At 38.0% G+C, this 16848-nt stretch overlaps 2 protein-coding genes across 2 annotated transcripts; one reads left to right on the top strand and one right to left on the bottom strand.

Moving 5' to 3' along the window:
- The first annotated feature begins 645 nt into the window (after positions 1 to 645).
- Positions 646 to 8579, top strand: si:dkey-228d14.5 (transmembrane protein 150A). Its single transcript, XM_014026985.1, has 7 exons — positions 646 to 979; positions 1655 to 1702; positions 1783 to 1845; positions 1928 to 1995; positions 2131 to 2261; positions 5027 to 5204; positions 6525 to 8579. Exons 1-7 carry the CDS (start codon positions 915 to 917, stop codon positions 6710 to 6712), a joined length of 741 nt encoding a protein of 246 aa, XP_013882439.1. The 5' UTR covers positions 646 to 914; the 3' UTR covers positions 6713 to 8579.
- eif4e1c (eukaryotic translation initiation factor 4E family member 1c) lies at positions 8200 to 16525 on the bottom strand. Its single transcript, XM_014027206.1, has 7 exons — positions 16438 to 16525; positions 14708 to 14793; positions 13389 to 13484; positions 13001 to 13064; positions 12320 to 12433; positions 9397 to 9536; positions 8200 to 9310 (listed from the first exon to the last, which is right to left on the bottom strand). The coding sequence occupies exons 1-7, from the start codon at positions 16453 to 16455 to the stop codon at positions 9196 to 9198; spliced, it is 633 nt and encodes a 210-aa protein (XP_013882660.1). The 5' UTR covers positions 16456 to 16525; the 3' UTR covers positions 8200 to 9195.
- Positions 16526 to 16848: the final 323 nt, after the last annotated feature.

Raw genomic sequence — 16848 nt, 5'->3', positions numbered from 1 at the left:
TGACCCTACCAGGGGCATAAAGCCCCAGACAGCATAGCTCCTAGGATCATTGGGACACTCAAACCCCTCCACCACGATAAGGTAGCAGCCCAAGGAGATTATGAGATCTTTTCTTGTAATTATGACATAATTTCTCTTAATTATCTTCTGTAAGGTACAGATTTTTTGTAAATATAAGTAAATATTATTATATAACCAGGGAACATCTTTAAAAAAAAAGCTATTACGGACATAAAGAGTTTATTTTCATTATAACACCTTAGTAACATTTTCTAACAGGATATTTGAGAAAGTAAACATAAATCTCCACAAATATTAAAGTGTAAGACATCCAAAACTGCTTCCACTTATGTGAATTAAGTTACTTTCTATACCTTTAAGTTATAAACGTTCTATTATTAAAAGTTTCTGTAACCGAGTAACAGAGAAAAGCACAAATTAAAGAAATTAAAACACACCTTACAGAATTTTAAGCTCTAAATGTTTCTACATAATTATGATTTCAGTATAACTGTGCTGGTCTCCTGGTTATTAATACAACTAAACCGCCCTAAGGTGAGGCATAAGGAAGTCCAGTTAAAACAAACAATGTTGTTAAGGCAGAAAAGCCAGCCCCATGTAAGAGTGGTAGGGGAGTGGCAGACAAACAGACAGGACTCCTTGTTAAAGCAGGTCTGATCTCAAGGTGAAGAATTAATTCAGTTACAGCAGAGTAACAGCTTGATTACACAAAACAAACATATTTTCATCCCAAAGACGAAGGAATTTACTTATGACTCAAGTACTGAGCTTTGAGGATTGGATGCTTTGACTTCATAAAAGGATTTATAAACCTGTAGGAAGATCTGCTGCTGCTGAAGACGTCTGGACATAAGAGATTTCTGTCCAATTTTTATTGTTTTCTCCACAGAGACATGATGTTCTGGATTCTTTTACCCGTTACTTTATCCCTGGTGTCCTTCCTTGGAACGTGGACTATGTGAGTTTACAACTTTTTGTTGTTGTGTCTTTCCTGGTGAAATTACATTTTATTCTGCCTTGACATGTGTTGGAATTCTTGTCTTATTTCATTTTATTTTATTTCCATTTTTTCCTTTTTTGGGTTTTGCCTTGACGTCTTGAACAAAAGCACACACTACACTGATAAAGCAGTGTGTTGGGACTACTCATTATTATCAGGATGATTATAAACCGTATCATCTTGCGTTGGGACATTTTGAACACACAGATAAATTTATTCAACTTGACATATTTTAGTTTTGATGTTACATTAAAATATGTCCACACCTTAAGAGGATTTCAAAGGAAACAGGTTCAGATGTTACATAATAAAACAGCTAAGTCTTGAAATATGTGGTCTATCTAGTTTATTTTGTCTATTTTAGGGTGTGCTCAGTGGATTGGCAAGAAATACCAGACACTCAGTTCTTATGCACGTTTTAAAGTCAATTTGTGTCAAACTTTCCATCGTGTCATGTTAGCTTCAGGGGGTAAAAATGTTAGTGAGGATAATTTTTGACACAGTTTTGTTTTTGTTCCTTATTGCTGCTATGTATATTGGTTTGTCATTAACCTAAACTGTCTGGAAAAAAAGTAAATGAAATGGTATATTTTAAGAAAAAAGTAAAAAGTTCCCTCTGTTTTATATTTCTAGATATGGCCTTGCCTTCACCTACAAACATGTGTGCCCGCTCACTGACTGGTGAGTTGTGTCTCCTTGGTTTTAATCTTTTATTTTCACACATATAAACAATTAAAAACTTCTTTACTGTTTGTTCTCAGGAGCGGCGCCAATTACTGCAGGGGGAATAACACAGAGGACTGTTGTTTTGTTCCTACAATAAGGTAAGTCTCTAATTTGAAATTCATTTTCTCACTAAAGAATAGCACACATATTTATAATTATAAATAAATTCTGTGATTCCAGTTCTAGTGGGATGTATGCTCCAGAAAGCTCCCTTTTTACGGCCACAATCAACGCTGCAACCTTTCTTTGTGAGTGAGTTCACCTCAAAATGACTTCACTCTCTGAAGCCGGTGGCCTTGAGGGTGGTTTTGAACCCAGGGCAGCAGGAGGGTTGATGTCTAACACAAACTCTGATGATTAACCGTTGGTCTCCTCTGTTTTAGTTCTGCTGTTCTGCGTATTCCACCACGCTCACATTCTGGAGAAGAACGTTTGTCAGGCCATGCTGAGCAAATTTGCTCTCGTCTTTGGGGTGGTGTCAGCCTTCGGGGCGTTCGCAGCAGGAAACTGCAACGTGAGTCCTGCGTTTTATTTATTTTCTTGCTGATAAAAGGTCTCAGGTTAAGAAGAATTGCTGGAATGTTTAAACATTTGTATGTGTTTAAACTTTAAACTGTGAGAAAAATAAAGGTGTGAAATAAAGGAGTAAGTTCTCATTTAATGGCAAACAAAGGTGGGCCATTATTTGTTTTATTTTGTTGATTCACAGCAGAGGAGTTCTCGTATTTCTTGTACAATTTGTAACATCGAACAGAAGTCTCACTTTTTTCTTGAATATTAATTTGTGTTTTGATTCCAACAACATGATTTCTGATGGGTTAACTAGAAGTGCAGGAAACCATGTAATGGCATCAAAACAATGTGATCAAAAGGAAAAAAACTGTATAGGTCCTCTGGACGGGTTCTTCTCTAATGAAATGTTTCATCTCTTCTCCAAGAGACTTCTTCAGTCTGAGAGTTTCAGGCAAAATTCAGGCTTTTGAGTCCTGCCTCCAGGTGACTGATACTCACATCACATGGCTATCGTTCACACCTAATTAACATCTATTGTTAACAGAGGTTGGAGTGATACTGCCAATGGCAGCGCTGTAGGAGGGGGACAACTGAAAACGGAGGCCTCCACCTCTGTTTCATAATGGACGGTCTTTCTTCACAAAAATGACTTCTTTTACTCCTCTCTCAAACCAACGTTCCTCTCTATCAAGAATGAGAACATCCTCATCTCTGAAAGGGTGACCGCTGGCCTGTAAATAAGTGAAAACTGCAGAGTTCTGGCCATTAGATGTAGCTCGTCTGTGTTGGGACATTCTTTTGAACAGTGGTTGCTTTGTTTCCCAGATGTATAACTGGTCACAGTCCTCCTGGCACTTAACAGCATATACAACATTGCTCTGTTTGTGCCGGGGCACCGGATCTTTGGGGGTGAACCAGCCTTTGCCGTAATGTGTTTTGGGGTTTGAAAGCTACTGGGACATCATGTTTAGAAAATAAACGTCTCTGTTTCTCCGAAACACCCGCAACATACGGAATAACCACTGGTTTGGGTCTGGGTTTGTTGCGGGTGTTTCGGAGAAACTGAGACGTTTATTTTCTAAACATGATGTCCCAGTGGCTTTCAAACCCCAAAACACATTACGGCAAAGGCTGGTTCACCCCAAAGATCCGGTGCCCCGGCACAAACAGAGCAATGTTGTATATGCTGTTAAGTGCCAGGAGGACTGCGACCAGTTATACATCTGGGAAACAAAGCAGCCACTGTTCAAAAGAATGTCCCAACACAGACGAGCTACATCTAATGGCCAGAACTCTGCAGTTTTCACTCATTTACAGGCCAGCGGTCACTCTTTCAGAGATGAGGATGTTCTCATTCTTGATAGAGAGGAACGTTGGTTTGAGAGAGGAGTAAAAGAAGCCATTTTTGTGAAGAAAGACCGTCCATCATTAAACAGAGGTGGAGGCCTCCGTTTTCAGTTGTCCCCCTCCTACAGTGCTGCTATTGCCAGTATCCCTCAACCCCTGTTAACAATAGGTGTTAATTAGGTGTGAACGATAGCCATGTGATGTGAGTATCAGTCACCTGGAGGCAGGGCTTAAAAGCCTGAATTTTGCCTGAAACTCTCAGACTGAAGAAGTCTCTTGGAGGAGAGACGAAACGTTTCATTAGAGAAGAACCCGTCCAGAAGACCTATACAATTTTTTTTCCTTTTGATTTTTTACCTGGATTACTGAGATGCATCAGGACAATGTGATCAAAGACATTTATCATCTAAAACCTGACAAACTCAAGGCCCGCGGGCCAAATGTGGTCCTCCATGGCATTTTATGTGCTTCAAATATGTATTGTCTTAAAATAAATGTATGTTGCTATCTCCCATAATGCATGTTGGTTATTTCACCCAAGAAATGACAGGTTACCACCACCAGGTGGAGGTGCTCAGGGTCTAAAAGTGACCAGGAAAATTCTGTGTAAAATCTCAGTTTCAACAGATTTTTACCAGCTCTTTTTACTGGGAAGTGGGAATTTCCCACTTACAAGTTGTACGTTTAAACTGGAATGCCTCTTCAGTGGGACTTCCCAGTTAGAAAGTGAGAAAAATCTGAATTTAAAATAGCACTCATCACAAGTCAACATTGAGTACAATTTGCTACCTTAACTTTTACAAGTATTTTTCTATTGTTTATTTCACATTTAGTCAATCTTATATAGTATTTTTCAATATTTATAAGGGGGCATGTTAAAACCCTGTTTCTATGTAAGAAATACCAAGTAGAGCTCAGTTATTGTTTGTTAGAGCACTCAGTCGTTCCAAATGAGGCTAAACACGAAACATCAAAGTTAATTAAAACTGGCCCTTTGAGGACCACCATAATGCTCATATCCTCAGTGAAAGAACTTGACACCCCTGTTCTAACACTTTTACTTTTATTGTCCTGTAAAAAATAATTTTGTCATAAAAAGACAATTTTATTGTATTTTCATTTCATTTTAATATCAATTTATATCTTACAAAAAAGAGAGAAAAGAAACTTGAGTAACTTCAAGGTCTTTGATTGAAGATGAGAATTTACAATTTAAGAACAAAATTCCATTTTTGTTTTGAATAGCAGCACGCTTCCTGAGCTGCACATTTTGAACAGAAATTATGTTTTTTTATTCTTTTTGAATTCTTCCAACAGTTCCTCAGCTCTGACAACATTCAGCTTCTAACAATTGTTATTTTAAAAGTTCTGTCCTGATTTCAACGTTGTGTCCGACCACATTTCACCTGTTCTCCACAGCCTGGTTACCTGACACTGCTGCACTTCTTTGGGGCTGCCGTCAGCTTCCTGTGCGTTTGCCTCTACGCTGCCCTGCTCACGGCCCTGACAGCCAAGTGTGTCCTGACAGGATATGAGAGGTTTCTCTACCCTCTGCGCCTCACGTCCACGGTGACTCAGTCAATCCTGACAACCTGCTGTATCCTTTTAAAACAGGGCGCTAATACAGCCTTCAGATTGTTTAATCTAGAGCTACAGGGCCAATCAAAAAACAAACCTCAAAGCAGTTTACTGTGGTTTTATGTGATGGACCAACACAAAGTGATGCATTATTGTGACATGATTTAACATTTTGTAGAACTATCTTTGACGGAAAGTGTTTTTGGGTTTGTGTCTGCCAGCTTTTCACATCTGCTCTGAAATTTTTGCTCCTTCTTTTACACAAAAGAGCTGAAGCTCAGACTGGATGTTGAGTCTGTAAACAGCAAATTCAAGCATTGAATTTAGGCCTGGGCTCTGATTGGACTTTTCTAACAAATCTGACCCTTGCAGGGTTCCTACAGCTTAAAACAAGTTAAGTTTAAGACTTTTTAAGACCTCTTTAACGCCACTTGAAATTTATTTTAAGATCAAATTCACAAAAAACGATACAAAAAAAATAGATTAAGATGAGATGAGATGCATCAGGACAAAACCCTCAAAAAAACTTAGCCGAAATTTTACCCAAATGTTTACTTAAACAAAACAAAATGTTAACTTTAACAAAATAATTTACTGAATGGGATGCATTCAGTAAATTATTTAAAAAAACTAAATAAATGTTAAAATTATTTTAAAATTTGACATGAATTTCAATAATCCTATTTAGCTACAATGTGTTTTTTAAGACCTCAAAGATTGATTTAAGACATTTTAAGGCTAATTAAGGCCTTATTTTTGATGAATTCAATGCCTTTTAACGCTTTTTATCTGCAGGAACACTGCCTTTGTTGACTTCTGAAGATGGTTGCACTGGATTTTAATCAGAAGGAAAGGGACTACATTTGTAAAAAGTTTTGAAAACCTCACAGTTCAGAATTACTGTATACCATTCTGTTGGTTCATCACACGCAGGCTGTTGAAAACACTTTAGTTTGTAATGGAACAAAATGTTCAGGAGGCATGAAAACTTTAGATTTTTTTGAAGGTGCTGAATTTATAATGATCAGTGTAAACATGAGACAAGATATACCAGGAGTGAAGTTTAGCTGAGACAGAGTTAGAAACTCGCCAGCTGTTTCAATATTTGGATCCAGCTTGTAGCTCTGTTTACCAAGTGGGATTGACCATAACAGCAGCTTGAAGCTGGGAAATACAGCTAGAATTTAACCCGATTCATCTTCAGGGAACTTGTTTCACACATTTATTTCAAAAATACCCTTTAGGTTAACAGTTCAGTGTGTTTGTGAGGTAAAAAAAGCTCAAAACCTGCTCTGAATGCAATCCTCTGATGTGACATCCCTAACTCGGTGACCCTCAGACACCGTTCTGTTCGTCCAGGACAACTACTTCTACAACCACCTGTCCGCTGTGTTCGAGTGGATGCTGACGGTCAACATGGAGCTGTTCGAGCTCAGCTACGCCGTGGAGTTCTGCTTCTTCTCCTCCTTCATGATTTCAAATCTGCTGAAGAAGCGAGAAGAGGAGAAGCATTTGATGCTGACGTGATGTGAAGCTGCCAGGGGTCCAGCAGAGACACGAGGTCTGAGGACAGCTGGAAGGGCAAGACCCTGGCTTTGGGACTAATAGGGGGATTTTTTAAAAAAAATCTCAGCTGGAATGGATTACAATTTTTTTTTACAGATTTTCCTTGCTGCATTTCTTTTTCTTAGGTATTACAATATATTTATTACAGTATGACTTTTACAGAAAAAAAAGAACAAAACGTTTAGTTGTAATAAGACTTGAGGTAGCTTTGCTTAAACCTTTGATTGTATTTGATTTTAGTTTTGTGCAATAACCTTTTTTTGTGGATGTAATTTTTATTTTTTTAAACAAACGCAGAAACAAGTAATAATGTCAGATACTTCCTTACAGTAGTTGATCATGTTTCTGGACATACGTGGAGCTTTGGTACTTTAATGACAAGGAGTGTTGAGATAATCCATCAGAAGGGTGGAGAACATTTTTATGAAACTCCTGTGACGAAACAAGATCCTGTTTGACTAGATCATTAGGACCGAAGGACACCTCGAACAATTTATTCTCCCTGAAAACATCTGTCATCACTTCAACCAGAACAGACGTAATTAGATGTTAGTTTTTTTCTTTTTTAAATGTGATTTAGCATATCTATGTCTGTATAAAGTGGCTCTATTATATTTCCACACCATTTTGTTTCTTGCGCATAGAGCATAAATTCAGTCTTAAAAAAAAAGAGAACAGGGTAATAACTACAGGAATGTTTTTTTCTGTTAAAAAAAAAACGTTTTTCAATTATATCATCATAACATGTGATTTGACATTTAACCCAGTTTTATTTGTTGTAGCATTGGAGTCCAAATATAAACTATGTACAGACACTGTCATTGTGATTTCAAAAGAACAAAATTATTATTTTTGCACATCATCCAACCACGTTAATTATTAGAATAAAAGCTGAAAAGGCAAAAGCATTTTCTCGCCTGTTGGTTACATTAATTTGTTTCTCAGATTTAGTCGTATGACAGTATAAAAATACTTAAGCACCATTCTCATTTCATATTTACTATTTATCTGGAGCACTGATGTACTGACATGTACAGCAAGTAAACAGCTTAAAAATTTAATAGGCTCCCATACTTTATTTTTCTTTAATTAAACACCTGTTTTAGTTCTTTTCTAGTCAAACTATGTTTATAATTGCCCCTTGCCTTAAGATCAGACCACTATCTAGATATTTACAAAAATTCACCAAAACTTTCTGTTGAGAATTTAGCAGCTGAAGCCGCCTGAAACCATAAATAGAACTCGGAACGGAAAAATTTGCTGGAGTGGCATCATTAAGGCATTCCTCTATAAACAGTGGATGCTTCATTAAGTGACTGTTTAATTCTGTAATTACACCAACTGTAAGATTGTCTCTGATGCCAACTGTCGCCAGTCGACAAAAAATATTTCAGATTAAAGTTCACTCAGACACCATACTTTTCATTTAAATGACGACACAGCTGTGGTTTAATGCAAAGCACTTAACTTTTACTTGAAAGAAGGTAATATACATCCTGGAATAACAGATAATAAAGATACATTAAGAGCAAAATCATTTCACAATGAATATCATCTTTTTTCCCCGCATCAAACAAGAGGAGTGCGACATTATCTACAGTTTCTGTTAGGAAGAAAACAGTGAAAAGCACATCTTTCTGTCAGCATCTTAACTGTATGGTACACTGTAAAAATGTCATCTATATGCAGTAGTCCACATTATTAACTTCAACTAAAAAAAAAGTTTTCCTTTCAATGCATACATTATAAATAAAATGTAAGTGGAAAAAAGGTTCAAATAGTACTACAAGCAATATCCCACAATTCCAGCATGGCTGAAAGAAAAAAAGGAAAAAAAAAAAAGAGTGGTCTTATAATCCAAACGTTATACTTTGGAGTGTGACCACAGCTTTTACAAACTTAAAAGATACTGCATATTCCTCAAACTGGAGCATTTCAAAGCCTGCCTCATGCTTAACACTTCTAAATAAATCAAGTTAAAACTGCCCTTAAAACGTGTTCTGTGTAAGGATAAGTTACCTACGATCTTCTTATTCTGTGAGGTGACAAACACTTTTTTTTTAAACGGAGTGAGAACTCAGCATGAGGAAAAACAAAAGGCCTTATAGTTAAGGTTTTTTCCCAAATCGGTCAATATAATTAGTACTAAAAAAAGAAGCTTGTTCTCTGCTAAGCTAAGAGGGTCACTGATATTACTCACAGATCTTCAACTCTAAAAGAAAATTATTTATGTTCTCTTGCTCATTAAAGACATCAGCTCGAGCCCAAGCCTCAGCTCAAATCGCTCCAGTTACATGGAGGGAAGCTTCAATTGTACACGCTATTAACAACTCTCTTTGCAATAAAAGGAAAGGACACTATAATAGTCGACAACGTAAATGTTAATGTGATGCAGGTTGGTAATTGTTTAAATCTACAGCGAGGTGAAATGAGGGGAAAGTTTTTCAAACGGAGTACATGTTCTTGGTGGTGGATCCACTCTTACTGGACGTGTCGTCGTGCGACTGGTAGCCGATCACGGCTTTCATGGAGATGCTCAGACGATCCTTGTAAAGTTGACTGTGGAGACATGAAATAAAAACTGAATGCTGGAGAAGACTTGTGACTCAGGTCACCACCTAGTGGTCAGAAACGAAGGAGCTTACCCTATCGTCATGATGGCTTCCCTGTTTTGGCAGTTGCTCGTCCAGATGGAGATTTTGTCACCTTTAGGTCTGACATTGACCACAGCTCCACACACGTCTTCACTTGCCTCGTCAAAAGACTCGCCAACTAAACACAGGAGCTGCAAAACACACAACGCAGCATTTTGTTTTTACTGTGTTCTCTAAAGCACCGGAGGCTCGTTTCACAAAAGTCAGATTTATACATAAAGGACATCGGCTGTAAGCTGCGCTTGAACAAACCTTCTAAACTGACGTACCGGTTGCTTAAACACCAAGCCATGCTCAAACGGGTCGGCTTATCCAAGCCAGCTGTAAATCATTTAGGATGACTGCACCTTCATGCTTTGCTTATTAGACCCACTGGATAGAGAAATTTCCTGATTACACATGCGCAACAAGACATGCAAGTCTCACTTCTCTCCAGTGGTGTAACGGTTAATTGTGGATTGTGTGGTTAAGTGAGGGGGTCAGCAGAGAAGGTACAGGGGATGAAGAGGGTGTGTGTGCATGCTGTGAGAATTACATTTGAAGCTAAGTTTTTTTTCAGTGATACTTTAATACAAAGTAAAAAATGAGGCAGATATGTTCATGGGAACGTATAAAACACTGATTTCTAATCAAACACGGCAAAAGTCAGCCATCTAAAACAAGTTTATACAGTGGGGAAAATAAGTATTTAGTCAGTCACCAATTGTGCAAGTTCTCCCACTTAAAAAGATGAGAGAGGCCTGTAATTGACATCATAGGTAGACCTCAACTATGAGAGACAAAATGTGAAAAAAAATTTGAGAAAATCATTTTGTCTGACTTTTAAAGAATTTTTTTGCAAATAATGGTGGAAAATAAGTATTTGGTCACCTACAAACAAGCAAGATTTCTGGCTGTCACAGACCTGTAACTTCTTTTTTAAGAGGCTCCTCTTTCCCCCACTCATTACCTGTATTAACGGCACCTGTTTGAAGTCGTTAACAGTATAAAAGACACCTGCCCACAACCTCAAACAGTCACACTCCAAACTCCACTATGGTGAAGACGAAAGAGCTGTCRGAGGACACCAGAAACCGAATTGTAGACCTGCACCAGGCTGGGAAGTCTGAATCTGCAATAGGCAAGCAGCTTGGTGTGAAGAAATCTACTGTGGGAGCGATAATCAGAAAATGGAAGACATACAAGACCACTACTAATCTCCCTCGATCTGGGGCTCCACGCAAGATCTCAGCCCGTGGGGTCAAAATGATCACAAGAACGGTGAGGAAAAATCCCAGAACCACAAGGGGGATCTAGTGAATGACCTGCAGAAAGCTGGGACCAATGTTACAAAGGCTACCATCAGCAACACACTACGACGCCAGGGACTCAGATCTTGCAGTGCCAGACGTGTCCCCCTGCTTAAGCCAGTCCATATCCAGGCACGTCTGAAGTTTGCTAGAGAGCATTTGGATGTTCCAGAAGAGTATTGGGAGAATGTCATATGGTCAGATGAAACCAAAGTAGAACTATTTGGTAAAAACACAACTCGTCSTGTTTGGAGGAAAGTGAATGCGGAGTTGCATCCAAAGAACACCATACCAAATGTGAAGCATGGGGGTGGCAACATCATGCTTTGGGGCTGTTTCTCTGCAAAGGGACCAGGACGACTGGTCCGTGTACATGAAAGAATGAATCGGGCCATGTATTGTGAGATTTTGGGTGCAAACCTCCTTCCATCAGCAAGGGCAATGAAGATGAAACGTGGCTGGGTCTTTCAGCATGACAATGATCCCAAGCACACTGCCAGGGCAACAAAGGAGTGGCTTCGTAAGAAACATTTCAAAGTCCTGGAGTGGCCTAGCCAGTCTCCCGATCTCAACCCCATCGAAAACCTTTGGAGGGAGTTGAAAGTCCGTGTTGCCCGCCGACAGCCCCAAAACATCACTGCTCTAGAGGAGATCTGCATGGAGGAATGGGCCAACATACCAGCAACAGTGTGTGCCAACCTTGTGAAGACTTACAGAAAACGTTTGACCTCTGTCATTACCAACAAAGGATATACAACAAAGTATTGAGATGAACTTTTGTTGTTGACCAAATACTTATTTTCCACCATTATTTGCAAAAAAATTCTTTAAAAGTCAGACAAAATGATTTTCTCAATTTTTTTTTCACATTTTGTCTCTCATAGTTGAGGTCTACCTATGATGTCAATTACAGGCCTCTCTCATCTTTTTAAGTGGGAGAACTTGCACAATTGGTGACTGACTAAATACTTATTTTCCCCACTGTAAATACTAGACTATAATCTGAATCTTATCAAATTAAGTGAGAAATTTGCAATGTCCAGCTAGGTTTGGGCATAATCGTATCGTGTGCAATTAACCGTCAGAAAAACATTAATCAATTACTTTTTGGCACTTGACAATTAATATGATTAATGCCACCATGCAGACTGACTGGGGATTACTCCGGTCAGTCCGCTCGGTGCTCCTCGCCGCTTCAAATATGATGAACATTAAAAATAAAGTTCTGTAATTTATTCATCCATCAACACAATTTAAAATATGATGTATAGCCTGAAATCTGTAATTTTTCACACAATTTGGAACTATTTTTTACAAAGATCAAATCTTTCCCACTAAATTGGTCATGTGATCACGGAATACGTGTGTCCAGGTAGTCCAGGGGATTAATCGTCAAATTAATCGTTATTGGCTAAATACCACAATTAATCGCGATTAATTTTTTTGCCAATAAACCCTACGTCCAGCTTCAAACATGTGCCTCTTCTTTTGTGCAACCGAATAAAGGATTAATTCATCCAGGATTACACCAAAAATCCTGGCTTAATCTCTTATCCTAGTTTCCTGCCCCAGGTACACTGAGGATGTCGAGTCATTCCATGAAAAAGCAAAAACGGCAGACTCACTGTTTCCATCCAGAAGCGATCAAGATCGTTGTGTCTCTGTTGTTTGTTGAGGGTTATCAACCATCGACCCCCCAGCTTGTTTCTTTCATCTTCCCACATTGGTTTGATCCCATCCTGCACACACAGCAAAATTAAGTGAACATTTTGTCTCCTTAAAGATAATTTAAACACAGAAAAATGCTGACATAAAAAAACAATGTTTGTATTCAAAAGCCCTTACAATTATTTGTTCTTATTACGTTAAAATGACAACAAAGTCAAAGCATTGGTTGTAGTTTCACATTGAATTTGGAGATGTTTTTAAGATAAGATAATTTATTTGTCTCCTGTAAAAGAAATGTGTCTCAGAAAACAGGGACAAAGCTGCAGTACAGCAAAGACAAAAACAATACTTCAATAACAATAAATACATAAAAATAGCACCAATAACTAAGTAAAAGAAAAACACAAACTTCAGAGAAGCGGTACATCCACACAGCAGTTTAACATCAGTTTTGACAGTCAGTTAGTCTGGCTTCATAATTGAAGAAAAAAAAAGAAGCAATCGTAAAAATCTAAAGTTTTTTTTATCCTTAAAGATTGAATAAATGGCTGAGAACCGTTTAAATGAAAGCTGTTAAATTAATACATGTTGAACTCTCTTTTACTAAAGAAAAATAAATAACACGGAGAAAGGCTTACCTTAAATAAGGAATAATCACAGCCATAACCAAGCTTGCTTGGCTGCTGTATGTGGTTGTATAACCTGCAACACAAAACATCACATTTTCAATACAGAAATACTAAACTCAGAAACACACACAAATATAAATATTTGATTTCTTTTGCCTTAAATCAGAATAACGTAAACAGTACAAAATCTATGCTTCTCACTAAACTTATTTTAGCTTTAAAATATGTTCAAAATGTCTGTGGGGGGTGAAAATTTGCCCCACATATCTCTATTTATTTGTAATGTTAAATTAATTAAATGAAATTAAGAGTTTTGCAGTAAAGTGCACACATCTATCCATTTTCTTCTTTAATTACAACAAATAACTATTTGGATTAAACAGAAAAATAAACTTACGCCCAAAAGTCTTCCACTGTGTCAAACTTGGAAATTAAACGCAAGTTCTCTGTCCAGCTTTTGCTTTTGTCATTTTTAAAATACCACAAGGCCCATCTGAGGAAAGGGGGGAAAAAAACACATTCCTCATTTATTTCACAAAACTCATTTACATGGGAATAAAGCAATCTAAACAGGTTTTGAGTTGACAATGTGTGAAAAGGGACAAACCTCAGCTCACAGCTAAACTAATTACAAAAGCAAACCTGTCAGTGCTAAAGAAAAGGATTGGCCATCATCAGCACCAGAAAAGCAGCCTTTGTTTACAATGGGGTTATTTATTCTTTCATTCGTTTCCAGGAGGGGTGGGGTTAGCAGAGGACGGCTCAGGTCAAAGAGGGTTCATCAGGCAAACCCAGTGCCCCCCAACCACAAACATCTGTAACATTAACCTCAACTACCTTCCATAAATACACACAGACAATAATAAAACCATATCAGTAGATTTAACTCCATCTGTGCCCTTTAGCAGCTCTACAGACACAAATCATTACCCAACACAGAGTTACGCTCAGTCATGACCCCGGTGACCCCACATAGGTTGCAGGCATTGCAAACAAATATGGTAAACAATGTGGCAACTTACTGCTGAATTCATTCAACCCCCCCACTCTCACATGTCACTAAACACTGTCAAAAATTTAAACAAAGGCTAACTCTTCCAAATCCCGACCAAACAAACCAGTTGTAACTGAGGGGGAATGATGGGAATTAGAAAAGGTTAAGAACAAGTGCCATCCATCCATCCATCCATTTTCTGTACACGCTTCTTCCTTTTCAGGGTCGCGTGGGTCACTGGTGCCCATATCCAGCAGTCACAGTGCGAGGGGCAGGGTACACCCTGGACAGGTCGCAAGTCCATCACAGGGCCACACATAGACACAAACGAGACAAACAACCATTCACTCTCTCACTCACACCTAGGGACAATTTAGAGTTATCAATTAACCTAACAGTCATGTTTTTGGTCTGTTGGAGGAAGCCGGAGTACCCGGAGAGAACCCACGCATGCACGGAGAGAACATGCAAACTCTACCCAGAAAGGTACCCGGACCGGGATTTGAACCGGTGACCTTCTTGCTGAGAGGCATCAGCTCTACCAACTGAGCCACCGTGTAAGAACAAGTGCCTGGTTTGTAAATTACCAGAACCGCAATAAAAATGTGACAACCAATAACACACTTGCAAAATAATTCAAGTTTTATCTAAATAAGAATAATTTCTTGAAACTGCATTCCATTTTATTTTGATTATTATCTAAATGACAATAATTTGCTCACCTGTTTTGCAAAGGATGTTTAATATACTGCTCAGGATTTGCAACAACCTGTCCGTCAGTCTGTTGATCTTCAGTTTCAGCTGCTTTCTGGAGAGAAAACACACAACAAAATCACATAAATTACTGCTTAACAGGACATTTATTGGAACTATATTCACACACTTTGCTAAATGCAATGTCCAACTCGCACAGTGCGTCATTGTTACCAGGTGAGTTTCAGTCACTCGTTTATAATGCCTAGACCCCCATATCATTTGAAAACATATCTAAATATTTTATCTAGTTTCTTTTCTTCTTTGGCTTGAACATACGTTGAGAAATTTTGTCACACTCTGTGCGATCTATTTATGATGTTACGTACGTAATGCAGGACTTGCTTCCTAATTTTCAACCTTTCATGACCTCTAAATCCTGAATGGCCAGTTTCATTTTCAAAAAAACGAAACTGTTTTGGAATCATTGAGTGCATAGAGCCTTTGAAGTAAAAAAAGAGGAAAAACAGCTGTAAATTAACTCTGAACTTTTTCTTTTATCAAATTGTCACTCATATCGCAAGTAGGTGCCACAGACTCCATGCAAAGAGAGGTAAATTTCTTACCACTGTTAAATAAGGCACTCCTAATCTATGGCTTTCATACAGCATACACACCCTATGTGCATTCAAGTAAAAGTTTGCAGTTTTCAGCACCACAGACAGCAACAGGATTAATCAATTAACAACACAATCAACATATAAATAAAAGTCAAGATTGAGGGCATCAATTTTTTTTGATACCATTCAATTCTTCTGGCTTCTATAAATAACATTTACTAATGGAAGTTTTATGATATATATTGTATGTAAATGTTTTGAATTTGAAGAGTGCCCTGAGATAACCTGTTGTGACACACCCTGGTTCCTCTGCATTTTGTGCTAAGAAGATGGAAAAATGCATAGGCAGTTTTAAAAGATGAGGCAATTCGTTTTTTCTGCTACTAACAGGATGTTGCCCATCACCTGAAATAACCTCAAAGTATCTCTAAATACTACTGCTTATAATACTAATTATAACAAGAGTGGCAAATCTATTAACCTGAAGGGATAACACACACGCTTTTACAACAGATTTTTCTCATGTACAACATATTGCATATAAAGTAACACACATTTAACATCGAAACGTTTCTCAAGTATGTTAGCATGAAGTTTCTCAACTCAATTTTAATCAGAAACAGCCAATAGAGAACAGCTAACTTTAAGTTTCTCACCAAAAAAATCAGGAAGAAGCCAAGCCAAAGCTAACTTTTCAACTACGTTTGCTAGCATAGTTTTAGCAGCCGTGCTAGGCTAGCTACAAGCTCGAAACACACGTGTCCAGGTTGTCAAAAACTGGTGGAAAATGTACCAATAAGGACATTTAAAGGTACTTATTAGAAACACCACTAGATTTTGACTCCAATGTCGAAAACGAGTTAGAGAAATCACTAAGTGGAGTTTGAATGAACGACGTCCAGTCAGTCAGTCCCTCCCTACCAACAAAGTCAGGCAGCGCTTCATCCATCACATTGCACTGCATGCTAACGCTAATCCACGCCAGTGTCTTTGAACTCAAACACCATTATTTTTAGAATCTACTAATGTCATTTCATAAAAGGTCACTTTGTGGAGTGAGGCCTGGGAATAAAGAAAAAACGTGATGAGTCTTATCCTGCGCATTAATAGATTTTTCATCAGTTTCTTGTGTCGCTTACCGGCTCCGATGTCGCCATCTTGACTGTCGAAATGATCTAGCTGTACAGCGCTTCTGCGTCACTCCGCTCCACTACTACGGAAGCCGCGTCAGTCTAATTTGAAACGCAGTTGACAACCACGTTCAATCCTAAATTAAAAAAACCCTGTTGTTCCATATTTTCTTAACAGAGCACTTCACTTTTATTACAACAAAATTTAATAATATTTTTACATTCTTAGCTAACAATATACTGCAATTTAGATAAATATAGATTTTTTTGTGTGTGTTTTAGAAGGAAAGTTGGCTGTGAATCTGGCTGACTCCACAAGTTGCAAACATCGTGAATAATTTAATTGATTTTTGATTTTGTTAGATTAAAATTTGTTTAATTGTGTTATATTTTGCTAACAGACGCAGGCAAAGATATTCC

The sequence above is a fragment of the Austrofundulus limnaeus genome, unplaced genomic scaffold (assembly GCF_001266775.1).
Source record: "Austrofundulus limnaeus strain Quisiro unplaced genomic scaffold, Austrofundulus_limnaeus-1.0 Scaffold0, whole genome shotgun sequence".
Lineage (NCBI taxonomy): Eukaryota > Metazoa > Chordata > Actinopteri > Cyprinodontiformes > Rivulidae > Austrofundulus > Austrofundulus limnaeus.
Note: the sequence above shows the minus strand (reverse complement) of the source record. Positions and strands in the feature narration are given on the sequence as shown.